We start from the raw sequence: 20166 nt of genomic DNA, 5'->3' as shown, positions 1-20166 counted from the left end.
TCCACCTCCCCAGTGTACCTTCCCCACAGCATGCAGGAGGTGGGATGGGCCAGGCGGTGGAGCGGGTCCAGGGACCCCAGGGCATGGGGAGGGCCGGTAGCACACCCCAGGCTCTGGGAGAAGGCATTCTGGCCTAGGGAACATCATATGTAAAGACACATGTGCTAGACGGCTAGCTGCTCCCCAGAAACCAGCAGCCCCAGAGAGCCCTGGAGGGCTCTCGAGTGTCAGGAGTGGAGAGAAGCCCTTGGCGGTCTTGACACCTCTCCTCCCTGGTGTCCTCTGGCCAGAGGCAGGCTGGAATGAGAAGGTGGGAGGCCAGGGGCTGAGGGAAGCCTGCTTCTCTGTCTGGAGTCCCTGTCGGGGCTCAGGGTCAGCAGGGCAGGGCCTGGACTGCTGGGGTTTTGTCCACAGGAACAAGTTCGTGGAGTTTGACATGAAGCCTGTGTGTAAGAAGTGTTACGAGAAGTTCCCTCTGGAGCTGAAGAAGCGGCTGAAGGAGCTGTCCGACCTGGCCTCCCGCAAGGCCCAGCCCAGGTCCCGGATGTCCACTCTGCCTGAAGGCCCCGCCTCCTCGGCCTCCCGCAAGGCCAGGTCCACGGAGGTCCACTCTGCCTGAAGGCCGCGCCTCCTCGCCTCGGCTCTCTCCCCCTGCCCGGCTCCCTCCCCGGTCGTGCATTCTGCTCCCTGCCCCTCGCTTGCCACCCACTTGGACCAGATTCCCAGCCTGACCCCTGTCCTTCTATGCTGCCGGGGGTCTCAGCCGAGTGGCCCCACTGTGTACTAGGGACTCCTGTGGCCCTGCACCAATGACAGTTGTTTAGTCCTAGAGCACCCGTCAGTCACTCCGTCCACACTGAGCAAGCTGCCCCCATAACGAAGCAGCTGGAAGGACAAGGACCCACTGCCCCCACCACTTAGGACACTTGCAGACATCCTGCCTTGGCCCCCATCATGGCTGGGGCTTATTTTTGCATACGCTGTGTCTCATGCCCATTTCTTGAGGTAACTCCTCCCTTCCCGCCGCGCCAGGTCAGACTTGGCAGTGAGCTCAAACTCGCACAATGAAGGCTATTTCACACACACAGAGAATGCCTGCGTGGTTTGTGGAGTCAAGGTGTGTGTGTCTGTGTGTCTGTGTGTGTGTGTGATAAGAAGGTTCAACACTCAGAAGCAAGAGAGTTGAGCTGAGACCCCGTGTTCCCCAAACTGGCTGCCACCAGGGCTTGCAGATAATGCCAGCTAGGATCCCTCGGGCTGACCTCCTGACCTCGCAGGTGCAATGGGGGCCTTGAAGGGCCTAACAGTAGGGGAGGGGCCTCCAGGGTTCTGTCCAGTACCTGGCACAGGGTGCCTTCCAACACAGGTGCATCTCCCCTGGCCCTCCTGGGAACAGAGCAGCGTCCCAGTGGCCCATGGCCAGGAGAAGAGTGCAGAGGATGGAAGCGGAACTCTCCAGGAGTCTGCTCTTCCCAGTCAGAGCAGGGAGGGAGGCAGCAGAAGGAAGGGAGGAAGGAGGAAGGAGGAAGGACAGATGAAGTCATTGCTGGAGAAGGCAAATGGCATCTGGAAAAGTTACAATGCCCTTTGCTTCCCGCCCCCCAGAAGAGACGCTCTGGGGCAGGAGCCGCCCAGGCCTGCTACCCAACTGGCATCCTATCCTCCCTCTCATGGACACATTTCCTTCTACTGTTGGGTCGATTTTTATTGGGTATTCCGGAGCCATCCACTAGCAGCCGAGAGTCGTGAGACCTTCTTTGGCCTCTAGTCAGCACCCAGGATGCGCTGAATTGGGCGCCGAGGGGTCGTGGGGAGGAGCAGGCTGAAGGGCCCCTCTTAGAAGCTGGCTAGGGCCGGGCCCGGGAGCCCCGCTGCTTGCTCACGGCGCTCAGGAGCTGCTGCACGTACGAGGTCAGGAGGTCGTCCATCTTGTAGCCCTGGGTGGAGAGGGCGGGGTCGGAGGGCAGCCAGTGCAGCGGAGAGGGGCCTCTCGCCCTCTAGGCCCTGGGACCACGTGATGGGCAAGTTCGGGAGAGAGGGAAGACGGGCTCCCTCTGTTGGGGCCGTGCCTACTGCCTGCCCTTCAGGAGTCCTGTCTTCTCAACATGGGCCAGGGTGCCAGGGGGCCAGCCTGGAGGCCTCAGATCTGACTTTTGGCCAGCAGGCCTGGGAATGCATGGCCCAGCCTAGCCCTGGGCAGCCTATCCCTTAGCAGAGCAAAGCCCAGGTGGCAGTGAAGGGTGCGAGTGGGAAGCCGTGTCGCCAGCGCCTCCGGGTGTGAAAGATGGGCCGGTACTCACCAGAGAGGTCTCGCACAGCAAGCGACTGCCTCTGCCTAGGTTCCCCAGGGCCATGTGGAAGTAGGTGCTGCCGCTGCTCCAGCTCGAGATCTTGGTGAAGGGGTAGGTGACCAGCAGTTCCTGCAGCGGAGGTGCGCGCGCGCGTGGGCCAGGGAAGCAGCGGACGGTGTGCGCGCGTGGGACAGGAGAGCAGCGGAGGGGGTGCGTGCGTGGGACAGGGAAGCAGCGGAGGGGGTGCGTGCGTGGGACAGGAGAACAGCGGAGGGGGTGCGTGCGCGCGTGGGACAGGAGAGCAGCGGAGGGGGTGCGCGCGTGCGTGGGACAGGAGAGCAGTGGACGGTGTGCGCGCGTGGGACAGGAGAGCAGCGGAGGGGGTGCGTGCGTGCGTGGGACAGGAGAGCAGCGGAGGGGGTGCGCGCGTGCGTGGGACAGGAGAGCAGCGGAGGGGGTGCGCGCGTGCGTGGGACAGGAGAGCAGTGGACGGTGTGCGCGCGTGGGACAGGAGAGCAGCGGAGGGGGTGCGCGCGTGCGTGGGACAGGAGAGCAGTGGACGGTGTGCGCGCGTGGGACAGGAGAGCAGCGGAGGGGGTGCGCGCGCGCGTGGGACAGGAGAGCAGCGGAGGGGGTGCGCGCGTGCGTGGGACAGGAGAGCAGCGGAGGGGGTGCGCGCGTGCGTGGGACAGGAGAGCAGCGGAGGGGGTGCGTGCGCGCGTGGGACAGGAGAGCAGCGGAGGGGGTGCGTGCGCGTGCGTGGGACAGGAGAGCAGCGGAGGGGGTGCGCGCGCGCGTGGGACAGGAGAGCAGCGGAGGGGGTGCGCGCGCGCGTGGGACAGGAGAGCAGCGGAGGGGGTGCGCGCGCGCGTGGGACAGGAGAGCAGCGGAGGGGGTGCGCGCGCGTGGGACAGGAGAGCAGTTGCGCCACCGCGGAGCAGATGCGCGTGGCCCCGCCTTTATGGTTCCCCCTGTTCTACCTTGGTCTTGGGGTGGATGAACAGCACCCCGTGTCGGTTGATGGCGATGAGGATGATGTCTGGGTAGGAGGGCTCCGAGGTTTGCTGGGAAGCGAGGGGCACAGTGGTCACAGCCCAGCTAGGCTCGGGCTAGGCCTGACGCTTTATAGGTGCTCCCTGGGCTGACATGCAGGAACGCACACGGTCTTGTTGACCTATCAGCCAGCCCCACCCTGATATGCGGGGGGGAGGGTAGATGCTGTGTATACCTCCTGTGGGGCAGAGGGTGGGCGTGGCTCAAGACCTACCTTCACCTCGAAGAAGGCAGACCCAAAGGTGGGCCAGCGGCAGATCCACTTCAGGAAGGCCACCTTGGCTTCTTGCACTGTCATACTTTTATGTTTTTCACACTCCAAAAGGAGGTTCTGGGGGAGGGGGAGAGGGCCATTGAGGGTCTGGGCATGCTGCCCTGCCCACACAGTATACTTTTCTGAGGACATGGATGCCCCAGGCTGGAGCAGTGCCTGTGGCTTTCCGGAGTTAGTCTTGGAGGGGAGGCCTCAGCACTGCTGTGGACCGGATGGGGAAAGGCAGGGTGTGTCGGGCATTGCCAGCCACAGGCTGGAGCCTTCAGGACCGAGGGGCCTGAGCTGCCAGGCTAGGGACCCCCGGGCTACAGGAGCCCACTCCCTCTCCAAGCCCAGCACACCTCAACTCAGGCTTGGCCCATAGCCCTGACACCTTTGGCCAGTTGCCTAGGAAACTCCTTATCAGTGAGGGCCTTCCTGCAGCTCATCCCAGACCCCTGCCATTGCCTACATGCTGGAATAAATGTCCCCGTATGCTAATTAAGTATCAGAAATGAACTGGGTACCTGCAATCCCCTTAGGCCCCACTCCCCCTCCCCTGCACTCAGATGCTTAAATACCCATTTGCCTGACAATAAACAGAGAGCTGTTCACTGAAACTCCTCTCGAAAGTCTTTTACTTTCACGCGCTCACCCACCCTGCTTGCCTGGGAGCCTTCCGGGGGACCGTGGCTCCCCTCTGAGCAAGGACCCAGGAACCCACAAGGGTGGAGACAGCATGCCTCCCACGCCCATCCGCCCACCACCAGGCCCAGACCCCGTTATTTAAGACCTTTCTCCATTCCTCTGAGGACATCAGGCGTGTGAGATTCTCAGGTACCAGTTCCTTCAGGATCTTGGGGACACTAGCCAGCTGAGACCGGTCATTGTCAAACTGGGCCTTGTAGATGAGGCCTGCCAGGTGGACGGCATCCTCCCGGGAGCACTTGTGAAAGCCACGCAGGTACTTGGGCAGCTCCTGAGTGGTGGACATGCTGTGCCTCAGGCTGCTGTCTGAACTACCACCTTTATGCAGGGGGCAGGGGACCTGGGGCGTTAGCCTTTGTCTAGGACAGATGGGCAGGCCAAAGGCTGATGCCCTCAGGGTAGTTTCTGTCCAGGGTAGTGACCCCCAGGTAAGGACTCCTGGACATTGAGCCGTAGTAGTCCGTGGAGGTAGACCTTAAAGCACAGGCCAGTGTGGTCCAGGCTTCAGCCTTCGGTGTGCTCCCTTCCCACACACCACGCTTCAGACACCAGTGCAGACCCTGCTCCCAGAGCTCCCAGGCCCAGAGCCCCCGTGGGCTTCATCTACTTGGCCCATGGGTCCCTCGGTGGTCCCTTCCTCCCCCGTGTCTCAGGGCAGACTTGAGATACAGTGGCAGTCCCTCTCCTTGCCCCTCATCACTCTCAGGAGGGCCACCCGACGGGTACCTGGTGGTAGTGGAGAATGGTGTCGGCATTCACGTCTTTCCCAGGGGTGACGTTGAGCCACAGTTTCCGCATGAAGTACACCTGGTAGGGGAGTGTCACGGGGGCCCCTGGGGGAAGGGCAGCAGTGACCGCCAAGCCTATCCCAGTAGGCTTGTAGGCACACTCCCAGACAGACACTCCCCCATGGCTCCTGCTGCTGCCTGGCTTGCTAGGCCCCTCTGTCTCCTCCTCCCCTGACCCACCCTATCCTCCGAGGCAGCGTGGGAGCCCCAGGGACTGTCCCTGGGTATCCTGTGGGGTGGACCCTGCACATCTTCAGTTACTCTGCAGTAAGGCACCACTTGAGTGTTTAGGGACCTATGAGGAGTGGGTGGATGGATGGATGGACGGATGGGGCCACGCAGGTGGTACAGGAGCCAGGCAGCCCCCTGTAGCTCTCCACAGAGCCCCCCCTCACCTTCTTTCTGGGGTTTGTTCTTCTTCACCCAGTCAGACACCTGCCTCAAGCTGTCGAAGAAGAAGTCTCCTTCCTTCTGGCTGATGACCTGGGGTGGGTGGAGACGGGCCTTGGGGGCGTCCTCCCAGGAGGTGCTCAAGGGCTGGCCCAGCGCCCATCTACTTTGGCCCGGTAGGCTGGAGGTCCGCGTGGGGCTGGGTAGCAGTGTGGGGGCTCCAAGACCCCGCCCCTCCGTCCTGACAGCCCCAGCTGTGTCCCGAGGCCTGGCCTAGCAAGGGACGCTACTGGCACAGGAGCCCCCCACCCAGGGGAGCCTCGGCCTCCTCTCTGCCCACCTTGTCTGCGATCTTGATGAAGAGGCTGCAGCCCTCCCACGAGGCCAGCTGTAACTTGGTGGCGATGCTCTCACACACATCTCGCACCCGGCTGTTGCTACCCACGTCCAACACCTGGGCAGAGAGGTGGCAAATCTGAACTCAAACCTCTGGGACAGTCCCCACTTCCAGTTGTGTCAGCGTCCTCCGCAGAACTCCAGAGCCCGGGGGCAGTGCTCCCCCTATGCTGGCCCGGGGTGCAGAGGCAGGCGGGCTGAGAGCCCCGGGGAAGGTGGGTGGGAGACGGTCCACTTGGAACCCTGAATATGACTTGCTCAAGTGGCCAAGGAGCGCGTGGGGCTGGTGGCGGATGTCCCGTGTGGGTGCCAGGCTGGGCGCTTACCTCGCTGGTGTCATTGGGGAGGTAGACCTGGTGGCATATTCGTGAGACGTTCTGCTCGGCGGTCTTCACCTCTACATGATGCGGGGGCTGTTTCCGAGGCCCCGTCCTGAGCGGGACAGCGCATGTTAAAAACGCACTCCTGTCCCCGTACCTACCACAGCCACCAGCCCTCACCGGGGCCCTAAGCCAGGTGTGGGAAACAGGAACCCCAGTGTACACGTCAGCAGGTGGGCAGGTTCCAGCTCTCTACACTTCCCAGAGGCTGCCTGGTTGGCAGACTCTGCGTGGTCCTGGAATGGGCCCGACAGAGATGGGACTGGCCTCGTGTCTCAGAGACCAGTCTTACTTTCTAGGGACCTTGGGGTGGGGATGTAAAACCCATGGAAAAATACCAGGAGCCAAAAACAGCCCCAGATGCAGACAGCCTTGTGACCCCCAGATGCAGACAGCCTTGTGACCCCCAGATGCAGACAGGCATGACCACAAACTCCGCCTAATGTACTATAGATAACCCTGTCAGGATGCTTCCGAGAAGAGAAAAAAAAAAAAAAGAGGATCCCCACCGACTCCAAGTCTATTAATAAGTAACCAGTAACCAGTGCTGGGACTGAAATCATGCTTCTGCTTCTGTAAACCTGCTTCTGCTCTCCCTAACTCTATAAAAAGAGACCCTTCCCCTTGCCCGGCGCACTCAGCCTCTCGAAGGACTGGAGTGCCCGCAGGCGCCTGTGTAAACAATAAAGCTGCCTCTTGCCTTTGCATCCAGTGGCTCGGTCTTGGTTCTTGGGTGCGGGTCTCCCACCACGGAAGATTCCCCCTCCCCCGGGAATCTTACAGGGGACACAGGCGGAAGGGCCAGTGCTAAGAACTTTAGGATAAGGCTCTGTGCAAGGGACGGATGTGTTTGCGTTCTCACATATCAGGCACTGGGTAGGACGGGGGCCAGGGACTCCAGCTGGGCCTCTCAGAGGAAGCCACGACCCTCCATGGTTACAGTTACATGCGGCCACTCACACATGCCGACAGTCTATCTTCCCATATGGCCAAGGCCAAGGAGGCAGTTGGCCAAGGTGGCCTTAAAGACCTTCCTGAAGGCGGGAAGGAGGGAGGGGGAGGTGGTCCACAAGCTGGGAGGGTTAAGAATCTGGTCTCAGGCACATGGGCTGAGGGTTACACTGGGCCTCCAGTTGGCTTCTCTGGGCCCTGAGCGGGCAGCATTGAGGCAGCAGAACCACAGGCAAGATGGCTACTGACCCTGACCACCCAGACCTCCCTCTCGGACCTCTCCTCCCCATATTACTGACGGCTCTGGCCTGGTCCTCCCTTCCCAGCCTGATACCAGTCGGCTGGACACCATAGCCTTCTGAGGTGCTCTGGGAGGCAGAGTGGCAAGCGTACCTTAGAACCTTCTGGAGGCGGCGGCTACAGTCAAGAGCTAGCGACTTCTTTCTTCGAGCGTCTATGAACTTCTGGGCATGGGGCAGCAGTGACTTGCCAGGTGGGAAGAGACCTGTGCAAAGCCACAGCAGCTGCCAGGCCCGCTCCTCACTGTACCTGGAGGACGGTGCACACCATCAGGGAGGACTTCCTGCAATGCCCGAAGCCAGGCAGGGACTTCAGGAGAACAGAGGAGGCTGCCCAGGGCCTGGGGGGTTTGGGAAGCCTGGATAGGGTTTATGAAGCTCAGTGATTACCAGTTAGGCTGTGTCATACCAGCCTGCCACCCAGCTGCCCAATGTCATGGGGTTGTCAAGTCCTGTCGATGGGAGGGATGCCACTCTACCCATTTTGTGGAATCGGGAGTTTAGAGAGGCCATAGCCTGCCCAGGGTTCACAGGGAAAGGATCGGAGTGGGCTGGGTGTCTCTTGCCCTTCCCTGCTCTGTGCTGCCCATCCTCAGACATTGGCAGAATGGACCAGGGCTTCAGGACTTCCTACTGCTGCGACAGCTGCCCGTGGGCATCCGGTCCCACGAGTGGCGGCCTCCCTGTGAGCAGCAGGGCCTGGGGCAGGGGCCGCAGCCCAGCCTCCCTCCCTGCACACCTGTTGGGGTTGTGTGTGAGCTGCTTCAGGATCTGACAGTAGGCTTCGTCCTGCAGGTCCAAGTCCTGCAGGGCTAGAGAGAAGATCTGGTCTGTGAGCTCCAGGCTGTGCCAGCCCTGACGGGAGGGGTAGTCCCCCGTGTACTTGAGGATGGGTGTGGTTGTCAAGGAGAACAGCGCCACGCTGACCCCCCACTCCAAACCCCCACATTGACTCCTGGCCACACCTGAGACTCCACACCAAACTCTCACCCGTGTCCTGCACCCACCCCTGTCCGGGGGCCCAGCCCTGCACCCCAAGCGTTCTTGCAGAAGCAGATCTTGGACTGCCCCGTGCTGTTGGAACCAAGGCCTGGCTCCTCATCACAGCCGTTGGCCCGGAGGCGGCTGGCGCAGCTTGGCGCCGCCGGGGCGGGCGGGCGGCAGGATATCGAGGAAGACTTGGCAGGCCGCGTCCCGGAGGTCGGCTTTGTCGTGCACCCGCTTCAGCAGTGGCTGCCGCAGAGGCTCGGCAGAGTAGGCCCACAGGTGGCCCCGCGTGCGGGCCAGGGGCAGCATGGCTCTGCTGACCGTCTCTTTCTCTGGTGCCCTGTCAGGGGTGGGGTTGGTGTGAGGGCTGCCCCGAGCCCTTTTCTGCTCCTGGCTTCTCCTCGGTCCTCCTCCCCGGGTGGGACGCTCTGAGGGCCTCCTCCCTGTTACTGTCCCTTCCTGGCAGCCATCCAGGCCTTCTCGCAGCCCTCAGGACAGGGCAGGGCAGGAGGCACCTAAAGAACTCGTAGGAGAAGTCCTCCAGGGTGGGCAAGGTCTCCTTGGCCTGCTCCTCCTCCAGATGTGGTTCCGAAGGCCTCCACTCCTGGGCCGCCAGCTTCCGCTTCTCCGGTGACATGGCCAGCAAGCTCTGCAGGCAGGGAGCACAGGCCTGTTACCGCCCAGGAGCCGCGGCCCACAAGGCCCTTCCCACCGGCTCCTCCTCGTGGCCTGGCTGCCTCAGGGGACCGGGGAGGGTCTGATCACGGGGCCTGTGCGGCCTGGACCTACACACTGTGTCTCACTTGCTGGGTGACCCAGGCCCAGTGAGTCGACCTTTCTGAGCCAGTTTCCTTTTCCTTAGCAGGATTAGCCCAGCCCAGCCCGCGCTCAGGGTGTGGCCCCTCTCTGGCTCTTTCAAGCCCTTGAACTCCCTTCCCTGGGACACCTCTCCTTAAGGGTGCAGCAGCTGTCGACAGCATACTCTAGGCGCTCGATATGTGCGTGTTAGAAGACCTGCCTGACCCTAACTCTCCCAGTGAGCTGTCATTGGGACTGGCACAGGGTGTTCTTATGGCAGAGGGATACTTGGACGCCCCAGGCTCACAGTTTAAATGAGGCGGGGGCTGGAGAAGGTTGAATTTGTCCCAAGCACACACCTACAGCTGGAGGGAGGGAGCGCCCATTTATTGAGCACCTACTAAAAGCTGACTGCAGTGCCCTGCACAAATATGCCAGCTTCATGATCACCCTAGGGACAATGGGGGCAGACAAAAGTGCCTCGGTGTCCAGGTGGCCCTCCCAGCCCTCTGAGAGGTGGAAGCGGGTGTTGAGTGAGGCCTCAGGCTACTCACCCCACAGCAGTGCCCCCCGCACCCCAGCAGAGCAGAGGAGTGTGTGAGAGAGACTTACCACCAGCTGGGCCGGGGGCTTGGTGACCACGGGGATGGTGTAGAGGCAACTTGTAGGCACTAGCCCAGTCTTGGTGGTCCTGTCATTCTGGGCCAGGACCCAGTTCTCAGAGCACAGCAGCCCCTGCTTCTTGGTCAGGATCAGCAAGTCGCCCTTTTTGAAGGCCAGGAGGGTGACATCGTCTGCAAGTTCAAGTCACAGCCTGAGACAAGGGTGCCACACTTGCTGAGGTTCTCCAGGGGCCCGAGGCTATGCTGGTTTTCCCAGGGCTGTCTCGCTTGGCAGATGAGAAAACCGACCCAAGAGCTGTCGACTCAAGGCTACTGTACGTGAGCGGCGCTGGGCTGTCACATGATAGGGTCCCCAGGGGAACAGACCCTAGGGACAGGCATGGCACGAGGCTCTGACTGCAGCTGCAGACCCAGAGACAGAAGGAGTCAGACCAGGAGCGTGGCTGGGGACGGGACACAGTGCCTAGATGAGTGGCCTCCGGGCCTGGCCTGAAGGCTGGGCTCCCTTTGCTCATTTAGAGATGGTAACACCTCCCGGCTGAGCACGCACACTGATGGGGCTGCAGAGTAACGCACTCGGGGCTGATACTCCTCACGGCCATGACAGTCCCAAGCAGCCCTGTCCGCTTGCCTCCCAGCCAGCTTGCTCACGAGGCCTGCAACTGGCCGGGTCGGGCAAGGTCCAGGGCCTGGCCATGCATCCTCCTCACCCAGAGGCCACAGCTCATCTCTTGTTGGGGTGCCAACTAGCAGAGAAAAAGAGCTAGCCTCCCAACCCCTGAGTGGCATTACCCTGGGCAAACTACTTCCGCCTCCGGGCCTCTGTTTAGTGATCTGTAAAATGGAATAAGCAGGTGGCTGGGTGGGGGGGGTGATGTTCAATCCACCCCAGGTGGGAATTAGCCTTGCCAGTGACTGCGCAAGCAAGGTGGGCCTTGGCCGGTGTGAGGCTTTCTTTAATCTCTTCACACCGAGACATTGCTGAAAGCTGATGCCACTATGCTGTCGCATTTCCTCCTTCCCTTGGCACCTGTCTCTGGGCCATGTGGCTGGTAGTACATGGACATGAGCCTCGTCCCCACTACCCCCCCACCGATGGCTTCCTCGGCCCCTCCCGAGTAGGCACCTGTGGCTTTCCTTTCTTTCAGGGCCATGGCAAACACGGACCTCTCCTTCAGGCCCCCCAGGAACAAGGCTACCAGCTCGGCGATGGCCACGCTGCTGGGGGACACGAACTCGTACTCTTCCTCTTGTAGCGTGCACAGGAGCAGTCTCTGTCCCCCCGGGGCCTCCCTGAGGGCACAAACGGTGCAGCATGACCTGGGGCCCCCTCTTCCTTCCCTCATTTCAGCCCCCAGCAGCCTCAGAGGAGAGGAGGCGACCCTCCCGAGCTACAGATAAGGAAGCGAAGCTCTTCTAGGGTCCCTGGCACAGTGTGTGTGTGTGTGTGGGGGGGCGGAGGGTGAGCCCAGGTTGGCCCATATTCCAAGTGCCAAAGCCCTGGGTCTGAGGCAGTGTGGGGTGTCAAGCCTCAGAGTGTGGGTCTGCTCTGGACAAGTAATGAGATGGCCGGTGTGCAGGGACGGGGCTCAGGACGTCAGACTTGAGCTGAGCTGAAACACAGCCTCTGCTGCAGTCTAGGCTCACCCTGGCACGCTGCAGGGCCATCTGAGAGCCTGGGTGGCTTCCCGGGGGGTTAGGGAGAGCTCCCAGGGTATGATGCCTGGGAGGTGGTGGTCCCCGAGTCCTGTGGTCAGTGTGTGTATTGCTCCTGTCCCTCTACTCCAGCCTGGCCCCCAAGTGCACGTCACCCCTTTCCTATCTTTCCTGGAGTCCCAGACACATCTAGGGGTCGCTTCCCCACTCAGGCGGTGAAAAGACAACTTTGGGGCCTTTGGCATTGGAGTCCCTACTTTTTGGCGACCAGACCCATGACCTCCGGGAAGGACAGCTCCATCAGTATCCTCTCCTTCTGGTCCAGGAAGTACATCCCCTTCCAGTTCACGGCCAAGATCAGCTGGGTCTTGGGAAGGCGGGGGCCTGGGAGGGAGACATGGCAGAGTGAAGGCTGCTGTGCCCAGCCCCCTCTGTCCCCACGCCGCCAGATGCCCTTACCCGAGAGCGTGGTGACTTCAAAGAGTCGGGAGAAGAGCAGAGGCCACTGCAGGAGGGCGGCGTCCACCACCTGCTCCTGCACAGCCAGTGCTGCGGCTCGCTGCTGGGTGTACGGCGCCTGCGGGCGAGGAAGCTCTCACACAGTGCTCAGGGTGATAAGTAGGTGGGCCATGGTGCAAAGCCTCCACTTAATGAGGGCTGCTCTGGGGACCCTCTGGGTCGGGCCCAGCCCACTGAACCACAGAGGAGAACCTTGCGGGAGAGGCCTGGGGGAGGGCTCAAGGGTTTGCCGCATTCGAACCAGGAGGCGGAGGCTGAGAGGCTGAGCGTCTCAGCGCAGAAGGCTCTGGGTGCCTGCTTGTTACAGACAGGCTTTGTTTCGTGTGTTGCACGTGCACAAGTGTGTGCAGGTGTGCAGGCGCCTGTGTGCGCGTGGAGGCCAGAGGACAACCTCGGTGTTATTCCTCAAGTGTCTGCCTTGTTCTTTGAGGAGGTGCCTCACTGGCACCTGGGTCTGGTGAATTCCAGGGACGCTCCTGTCTGTGGGTCCCAAGCCCTGGTTGTGCGGGCACATGCCACCATGCCCAGTGCTGGGGTCTGAAGTCAGATTCTCATGTGTGCTTGGCAAGCACTTGACCCATCCAACCCTTAGCTCCTCCTCCACCTCAGCTGGGGGTGTCTTTGAGGCGCTGTCTCGGTTTAGTCCAGAATGACTTGGAACTCACTAAGGCTGGCCTCGAACTCTTCAGAATCTGCTTATCTCTACCTCCCAAGTACTGGGATTCAAGGTGTGCACCACCATGCCTGGCCTCTGGTGGACTATAAATGTCCCCCAAGAAATGTGTTGAGACCTCGGTCAGTGGCCTGTGGCACTAGAGAGAAGTGATGGAACCTTCCGAAGGTGGAACCTAGGGAGTGAGTGGGGTCACTTGAGCCTAACTTTGAGGGACCATTGGAACCCACTGCCTCTGTGTTTCCCGGCCACCATGAGACGGGCGCCTCCACGTACGATGGTTTGCCTCTGAAACTCCAGGCCCAAACAAACATTTCTTTCTTCCTTTCATCTGGGGGGGGGGGGGAGGAGCGTTTTGAGGCCGGGTGTCACGAGCCCCAGTTGTTAGGCTTCGTAGTCAAGCGCCTCAGCCACTGGGCGGCCTCTCCAGCCCACATCTGCCCTTCTAGACCTGCTTGTCTCCTCTGTGCTCTGTCAGGAGTGGCTGTAGTGGCATCCCGAGCTTTCTCTTCTGTTGTTAGAGCAAGAATCACTTCCCTGTTCTTACTTTAAGATGAGGCTGGGAACTGGGGACGCTGCTCAGTTGGTAGTTTGCCTAGCATAAAACCAGACATGGTGGTGCAGCCTGTAATCCCAGCACTTGGGAGATGGAGACAGGAAGATCAAACGTTTGCAGCTAGCCTGGGCTCCGTGAGAGCCTGCCTCAAACAGACAGACAGACAGACAGACAAACACTTCAAGCCTGGGCAGCATTCATACGGAAGTTGGGTATGAGAATGGCCACAGCACTTCTGAAGGTGACTGGTCTTACGTCACGTGTACCAAGACACGACATACCCACACTATGACCTAGGAGTGCCCATGTGCCAGGCAAGGAAGCATCGAGAGGAAGGGGAGGCGCACCGAGGCCAGGGCTATGTTGAGGCCATGGCTGTCAGCGGGCAGCAGCCCTGCTGTCTGTGGTGAAGGAGTTGAGCTGAGCGCAGCCACTTGCGTCTTTAGATTCAGGGCCATGGCCTTCAAGTTGGAGCTTCCCAGACCCCAGCTTGTGGTGGGTTCACGGGGAGAAAACCATCCCTCTGCACGCTAAGCCCCCGTCCCCATAAGGAGAGCACAGGGCTGGTGTGCCCACTGGGCCCACAGACTGACCTTTGCATGGGTGGCGATGACGAGGCTAGCCCACTTCTCTGGGGAGTTGGTCTTGTACAGCTTAGAGGGCACGCAGCTGGGCAGCAGCTCCTGGACAGCCTCGCTCCTCAACGTGGCCCCAAACCGTACGTAGCAGTGCCGGGCCAAGAGCTCCACCAACTGCTCCTCCTGTGTGCCCGGCGGGCAGCGGGATGTGAGAGGATGCATGGCGTCCCAGCCCTGTGGCCACTCTGGCCCTAGCGCAGGGGCAGGGAGCGCCAGCAGCCACCTGTGCTACATGCCCACTAGGCAAACCCACCTCTTTTTTCTTGAGGCAGGGTCTCACTCTAGCTCAGGCTGACCTGGAATTCACTGTGGAATCTCAGGGTGGCCTTGAACTCACGGCAATCCTCCTACCTCTGCCTCCCAAGTGCTGGGATTAAAGGCGTGCGCCACCACGCCTGGCTTGCGAACCCACCTCTCACCCGGCAGCTCTCCTATGCCGTGTCTTGGCCCCAAGCATTCCTGGGACAGCAGGGGACCCTGCGTAACCTTGACCTGGGCTACACAGCCCCTCTGCCTGAAGACAAGGTAGCTCCTCTCTGACTTCCTGGGTAGAGTCCCAACACTGCTGCTCTAAGTGGGGTTCAGATGATTAAGGCCTTCACCTGGTCTCAGCACGGTTTTCCTCTGCCATGGGAGCCCAGCAATTGCCCCTTCCGGGCACATGTCCAGGGCTGCTGTGGTTGCCCGGTCGCCGGAACATCTTCCTAACATGGCACAGTGCCTTTATGCCTGTGGCGGCACCTCTGTTGTGCACTGCCACCCTCTGCCACCCCCGGTTCTCATAGTTGCCCAGTGGAGAGGGCTCTTAACCCTCTGTGAATCCCAGATGGAAGCCCAAGGCTTGCCGGGGGGTGGGGGGGAGTGACAGGAGTTCCCAAGGTCAACCAGCAACATGTAAAGTGAGACTTGAGCTTAGGTACCTGGGCTCCAAGGTCGTGGTTATTTATTGACTTATTTGCTGTGTATGGGTGTGTGATGTGCATGCATTTGCATGTGCGTGTTCATATGTGTGTGGATGCCCGTTTCTGTGTGCAGATGCATGTGCACTTGTGTGTGGAGGTCAGAGGTTGAAGTTAGGTGCCTCCTTCAATCGCTCTCTATATTATTATTATTATCATCATTATTTGGTTTTACAAGGTAGGGTCTCACTCTGGTCCAGGCTGACCTGGAATTAACTATGTAGTCTCAGAGTGGCCTCGACTCATGGCCATCCTCCTACCTCTGCCTCCCGAGTGCTGGGATTAAAGGCGTGCGCCATCATGCCCGGCTTCCATATTATTTTTAAATGTTAGTTATCTACTTGCAAGGAGAGAGAGGGAGAGAGAAAGAACATGAGAGAATGGGTGCACAAGAGCCTCACAGCACTGCAAACAAACTTCAGATGCATGCACCACTCTGTGCATCTAGCTGTACGTGGGTATTGGGGAATTGAATTCTGGCTGTCACGCTTTGCAAGCAAGCAAATTTAACCACTGGGCCATCTCTCCAGCCTCATTTCCACATTATTTTTTATTTACTTTTATTTCTCTTTTGAGAGGCTAGCCTTTTCACATTATTATTATTAAGATGTTTTATTTTTATTTATTTATTTGTGGGGGGGGTGAAGAGAGAGAATAGGCATACCAGGGCATCCAGCCACTGTAAATGAACTCTAGACGCATACACCACCTTGTGCATCTGGTTTATGTGGGTCCTGGGGAATTGAACTTGGGTCCTCTGGCTTTGCAAGCAAGCACTTTTACTCCTAAACCAGCCTTCCACATTATTATTTGTTTCTCTTTCTTTTTCTTCCTTTCTGCAGTAGGGTCTCACTCTAGTCAAAGCTGACCTGGAATTCACTATGTAGTCTCAGGGTGGCCTCAAACTCACAGCGATCCTCCTACCTCTGCCTCCCGAGTGCTGGGATCAAAGGCGTGCAAACCACGCCCGGCTCTACATGATTTTTAAGGCAAGGTCTTTTGCTGAACCCAGAGCTCATGGATTCGGCTAGGCTAGCTACCCAGCAAGTCCTGAGAACCCTTTTGTCTCTTCTCCCTAGTGCTGGGATCACAGGTGCGTGTGCCAAGCCCATCGCCATTTCCCATGGATATTGGGAATTCAAGCTCAGGTCCTCATGTCTGCCCAGCAAGCCCTTCACTGATCGAGCCGTCAACCTTGCCCGCCGGCCATGCTCTGGCACCTGGGCCCTGCTGCTCTGTGAGCTGGGGCGGGGGAGGCCAGGCAGCCTGGGGCTGACCGGAGGCCTCCCCGCTGATGGACCGAGATCTCCAAGCAAACCTGCCACCTTCCCACCCTCTGGAAAATTCTCTGTGTTTCAGCTAGGTGGAAAAGACACTGCCCCACGCTGGTCATAGTCTTCATGGGCTCTGACATCACCGGCTGGCCCTCCTCGCGGAGCATCCCAATGGCCAGGAACGTGTTATTTTCTCGGGAGTCGTACCTTCTCGAAGCGGTACTCTCCAGACCAGACTCCGTGGAGGATCTGGCGGTAAATGAGCTCGGTGCTGACAGCGTCCTCCTGGGAGTCGTGCCAGGGCGTGAAGAACTCCTTCCGGAAGTAGATGCGCCAGGGTGACTGGCGCTGGCTCTCCCCTCTCTCATGGGCCAGCTGCTCACATTGGGCTACAGCGTCCATCACGTGGTCACGGCCACTGCCCAGGGACCAGAACTGAGGCCAGAATTGGGGGGACAGGTGGGATTAGGAGCTGTTGTGTGCCATGCCCCATGGAGACATGCGCCCTGAGCACCCCATGTGGAAGACGGTGATTGGGAAGGCCCTCGTGGGTGGAAGAGGGTGACTGGGAAGGCCCTCGTGGGTGGAAGAGGATGATTGGGAAGGCCCTCGTGGGTTGCGGGGACAGTGCTGAGTCCACTGGAATACGTGCATGGCTGTTCTACGGGGACGCCTCCTGTCCATCTCTCCCAAACATACCTCCCGTGAGAGGCAGAGATTGACCCGGCAGGCAGGCGCGAGTATTCCTAGGCCTGGGGGTGGTGATGGGGTCAGTGGGCTATGCCAGAGTGACTTCTAGAATCTGCTGCAGTGACATGAGCTAGGCTGAAGCGGGGTGCTGGTGGGAGTGGTGTGTGTGTGTGTGTGTGTGTGTGTGTGTGTAACAAGAGGTGCCTGGTCCTGTCGGTCATGAGGTGCAGCTGCAAGGCTGTGACGACATGGGAAGGAGGATGTAAGAGGCCTGATGTGGGTCAAATCTGGTATGTTGCATGCATGTGTATGTGTGTGCCTGGAGGCTGGCAGGGCTCGTTGGTGAGGTGTGAGGGCTCCAGCTTCGGGGCGATCTGAGGGAGCTAGACAGTACCTTGTCGTACACGGCAACCTGGAGGGAGAAGCCCAGGTGGTCGCTGAGGCCCCGCTTCTGGGCGATGTGCATACAGATTTCCTGTGACGTGGAGGCCGAGTCCACGGTGACTGTCAGGCTCTCTCCAGTTGCCAGGATGACTTGGATTGGGACGTGCTTCTTGGATTTGACAGCCTGAGGACAGAGGGAAATTTCGGAGCTTCCAGCCTCAGAGTCCCTAAGCTCGGCAGCTCTGGGTCCTGGAAGCCTGGGTCTAGAGTCCCGTCCAAACCGGAAGCTGTCCATTCCCATGGGGTCCTGGAGGGTGGAGCCTTCAGAAGCCCCAGGCTCACCTGTGTCTCAGCATGGAGTCAACTAAGTTCAGCTCTGTGGCCCACCAGGGGCAAAAGCAATGTTGCGCATGTAGCTGGGGGTTTTGGGGTGTCCCAATGCCAGGTGCAGCCCACAGCCCAAAATGGGTTCAGAGGAGAACCCTGTGGTGCTGAGGTTCTCTGACTCGGGCTCATAATATTGGGTCCTATGCATAGTAGTGTGTGGATGCGCATGACTGTCACAAGCTTCCCTCTAGTCCATGGCTTGTGGGAGAGAGGTCCTGTGGACATGGCAAGAGTGAAAACGTGAGGTGTGGCCGGAGGTAACCCACAGCCCTTGTATGGGGCAGCCTCAGGTGAGCACCATCCAGGTTTGTGCCGGGCCGGGGTGTTTCCCTCACCCTGGCTGTTTGAAAAGACACTTTCTGAGCTAAGCACGGTGGTGCATGCCTTTAATCCCAGGACTTGGGAGCCAGAGCTAGGAGGATTGCTGAGAGTTCGAGGCTACACTGAGACTACATAGTGAATTCCAGGTCAGCTTGTGCTAGCGGGGAAACCCTAACTTGAAATCTTTCCCCCGCAGAAAAAAAAAAGACTCTTTCTGGAGACACCTTGAGAAGTCACAGGTGTCATGGGAAAAGCAAGGAGAGGTGACGTGGGCTCCCAACAGCAGAGCCAGGGCGAGAGGCTCCGCACAACAGCTGCTTTCTCGATGTTTGATGCTTGAAGCAGTTAGCGCATTCTCTCTGTAATTCTGAGTGTGAAATCCACGTTCCCCCTTCGGCTGAGAGGGGGAGGCAAATGGGAATGTGGATTGAGGGGTGAGGAGAGTAGCTCTGAAGTATGGGCCACGCTAAGCCCCGGCATCGAAAGTGCCTTGGGGAAGTGGGAGGTGCTGAGGGCACAGTCCTCCCCCCGCCGACTCTGCTGCCCATCTATGCTGAGACCCTTGATGGTCCCTACCTGCAGCTCCAACCACGTGGGGGGCTCTGTGCGCACCCCGTTGGCATAGGTGCGTCTCAGGCGTTCGGCGCAGAAGGGCCCGTAGCCAGCAGGTCCTTGACTAATGAAGTTCAGCAGGTACTGGCAGGGGGAAAGGGTTGGGGAAGGAAGACATTCAGAGTGGAAGCTCTCCTCTCCTTTCTGCCCAAACTGAGGTTAAGACTCCCAGCCTTGGTCTGCAAAGGTGTGTTCATATGGATCCTTCCATTCATCATGAGAAGGAATATAAATGGGTGAATACCTCACGAGCAGTTTGGCAATATATATATATTTTTTTGTTGTTGTTGTTTTGCTTGTTTTTCGAGGTAGGGTCTCACTCTAGCCCAGGCTGACCTGGAATTCACTATGTAGTTTCAGGGTGGGCTCCCAAGTGCTGGGATTAAAGGTGTGCGCCACCATGCCTGTCTGGCAATATGTTTTAAACAGTGCATTTGTTGTTGTTGTTGTTTTTGAGTTAGGTCTCACTCTAACCCAAGTTGACATGAAACTCACTCTGTAGTTCTAGGCTGGCCTTGAATTCACAGCGATCCTCCTACCTCTGCTTCCCAAGTGCTGAGATTAAAGGTGTGCACCACCATGCCAGGCAGTGCAAAATTTTAAAACCCATGTGCTGGTTGACCCAATAACACAACCTATCTGAAAGGCAAGCATGATTTATGTGTGCATGCGTGTACATGTGTGTGCAGGTATATGTGTGTATGCACAGCAGAGGTAGGAGGATTGCTGTGAGTTGGAGGCCACCCTGAGACTATGTAGTGAATTATTGCAGGTCAGCCTGGGTTAGAGTGAGACCCTACCCCCAAAAAATATTTATTAGAGAGAGTATGCAAGAGAGAAAGAGAGAGGAAGAGAGAGAAAGAGAGAGAGCGAGCAAGCATGCCAGGGCCTCCTACTGCTGCAAACAAACTTCAGATGCATGTGACACTTTGTGCATCTGGCTTTATGTGAGTACTGGGGAATTGAACCCAGGTCATCAGGCTCTGCAAACAAGTGCCTTAGCCATTGAGCCATTTTTGCAGCCCCCACAAGCTCTCCTTTTTTTAAAAAAAAATTTATTTTTATTTATTTATTTGAGAGCAACTGACAGAGAGAGAAAGAGGCAGACAGAGAAAGAATGGGCACGCCAGGGCTTCCAGCCACTGCAAACGAACTCCAGACATGTGCGCTCCCTTGTGCATCTGGCTAAGGTGAGTCCTGGGGAATCGAGCCTTGAACTGGGGTCTTTAGGCTTCAGAGGCAAGCACTTAACCACTAAGCCATCTCTCTAGCCCCTCTCCTTTTAAAAAATATATATTTTATTTATTTATTTGAGAGAGAGAACAAGGGAGAGACAGAATGGGCACGCCAGGGCATCCAACCACTGCAAACAAACTCTAGAGGCATGCGCTTCCTTGTGCATCTGGCTTATGTGGATTCTAGAGAATAGAACCGGGATCCTTAGGCTTTGCAGGCAAACACCTTAACTGCTTAGCCATCTCTCCAGCCCAGCTCTCCTTTTGAGCCTTGAAGAGCATCCTTATAACCAAAACCTTACAGACCTGGGTAATGGCTGAAAGGAGCCACATGCAGCATCTTTT

At 58.7% G+C, this 20166-nt stretch overlaps 2 protein-coding genes across 5 annotated transcripts in view; one reads left to right on the top strand and one right to left on the bottom strand.

Moving 5' to 3' along the window:
- Lims2 (LIM zinc finger domain containing 2) overlaps positions 1-1085 on the top strand; it is a 42070-nt gene extending 40985 nt beyond the window's left edge. For all 3 annotated transcript variants that reach the window (XM_045150194.1, XM_045150192.1, XM_045150193.1), the window contains one exon: positions 415-1085. In XM_045150194.1, coding sequence (XP_045006129.1) covers positions 415-619 — 205 coding nt within the window. In that variant the 3' untranslated portion in view covers positions 620-1085. The remainder of the gene's footprint in view (positions 1-414) is intronic.
- Positions 1086-1687: 602 nt separating this feature from the next.
- Myo7b (myosin VIIB) overlaps positions 1688-20166 on the bottom strand; it is an 88861-nt gene continuing 70382 nt past the window's right edge. Inside the window, exons 28-48 of one of the 2 annotated variants that reach the window (XM_045150188.1) lie at positions 18551-18670; positions 17277-17450; positions 16400-16627; positions 13915-14082; positions 12033-12150; positions 11831-11957; positions 11044-11210; positions 9907-10088; positions 9012-9145; positions 8679-8836; positions 8249-8402; positions 7604-7759; positions 6206-6311; positions 5824-5937; positions 5489-5576; positions 5032-5138; positions 4391-4576; positions 3559-3675; positions 3272-3355; positions 2301-2420; positions 1688-1937 (exon numbers count right to left, since the gene is read on the bottom strand). In XM_045150188.1, the coding sequence (XP_045006123.1) occupies positions 1848-1937; positions 2301-2420; positions 3272-3355; positions 3559-3675; positions 4391-4576; positions 5032-5138; positions 5489-5576; positions 5824-5937; positions 6206-6311; positions 7604-7759; positions 8249-8402; positions 8679-8836; positions 9012-9145; positions 9907-10088; positions 11044-11210; positions 11831-11957; positions 12033-12150; positions 13915-14082; positions 16400-16627; positions 17277-17450; positions 18551-18670 (2898 nt within the window). In that variant the 3' untranslated portion in view covers positions 1688-1847. The remainder of the gene's footprint in view (positions 1938-2300; positions 2421-3271; positions 3356-3558; positions 3676-4390; positions 4577-5031; positions 5139-5488; positions 5577-5823; positions 5938-6205; positions 6312-7603; positions 7760-8248; positions 8403-8678; positions 8837-9011; positions 9146-9906; positions 10089-11043; positions 11211-11830; positions 11958-12032; positions 12151-13914; positions 14083-16399; positions 16628-17276; positions 17451-18550; positions 18671-20166) is intronic. The other variant, XM_045150189.1, reaches the window with a different exon arrangement.

This window comes from Jaculus jaculus, chromosome 5 (assembly GCF_020740685.1).
Source record: "Jaculus jaculus isolate mJacJac1 chromosome 5, mJacJac1.mat.Y.cur, whole genome shotgun sequence".
Classification (NCBI taxonomy): Eukaryota; Metazoa; Chordata; class Mammalia; order Rodentia; family Dipodidae; genus Jaculus; species Jaculus jaculus.
This window is presented reverse-complemented; position numbering and strand designations above follow the sequence as displayed.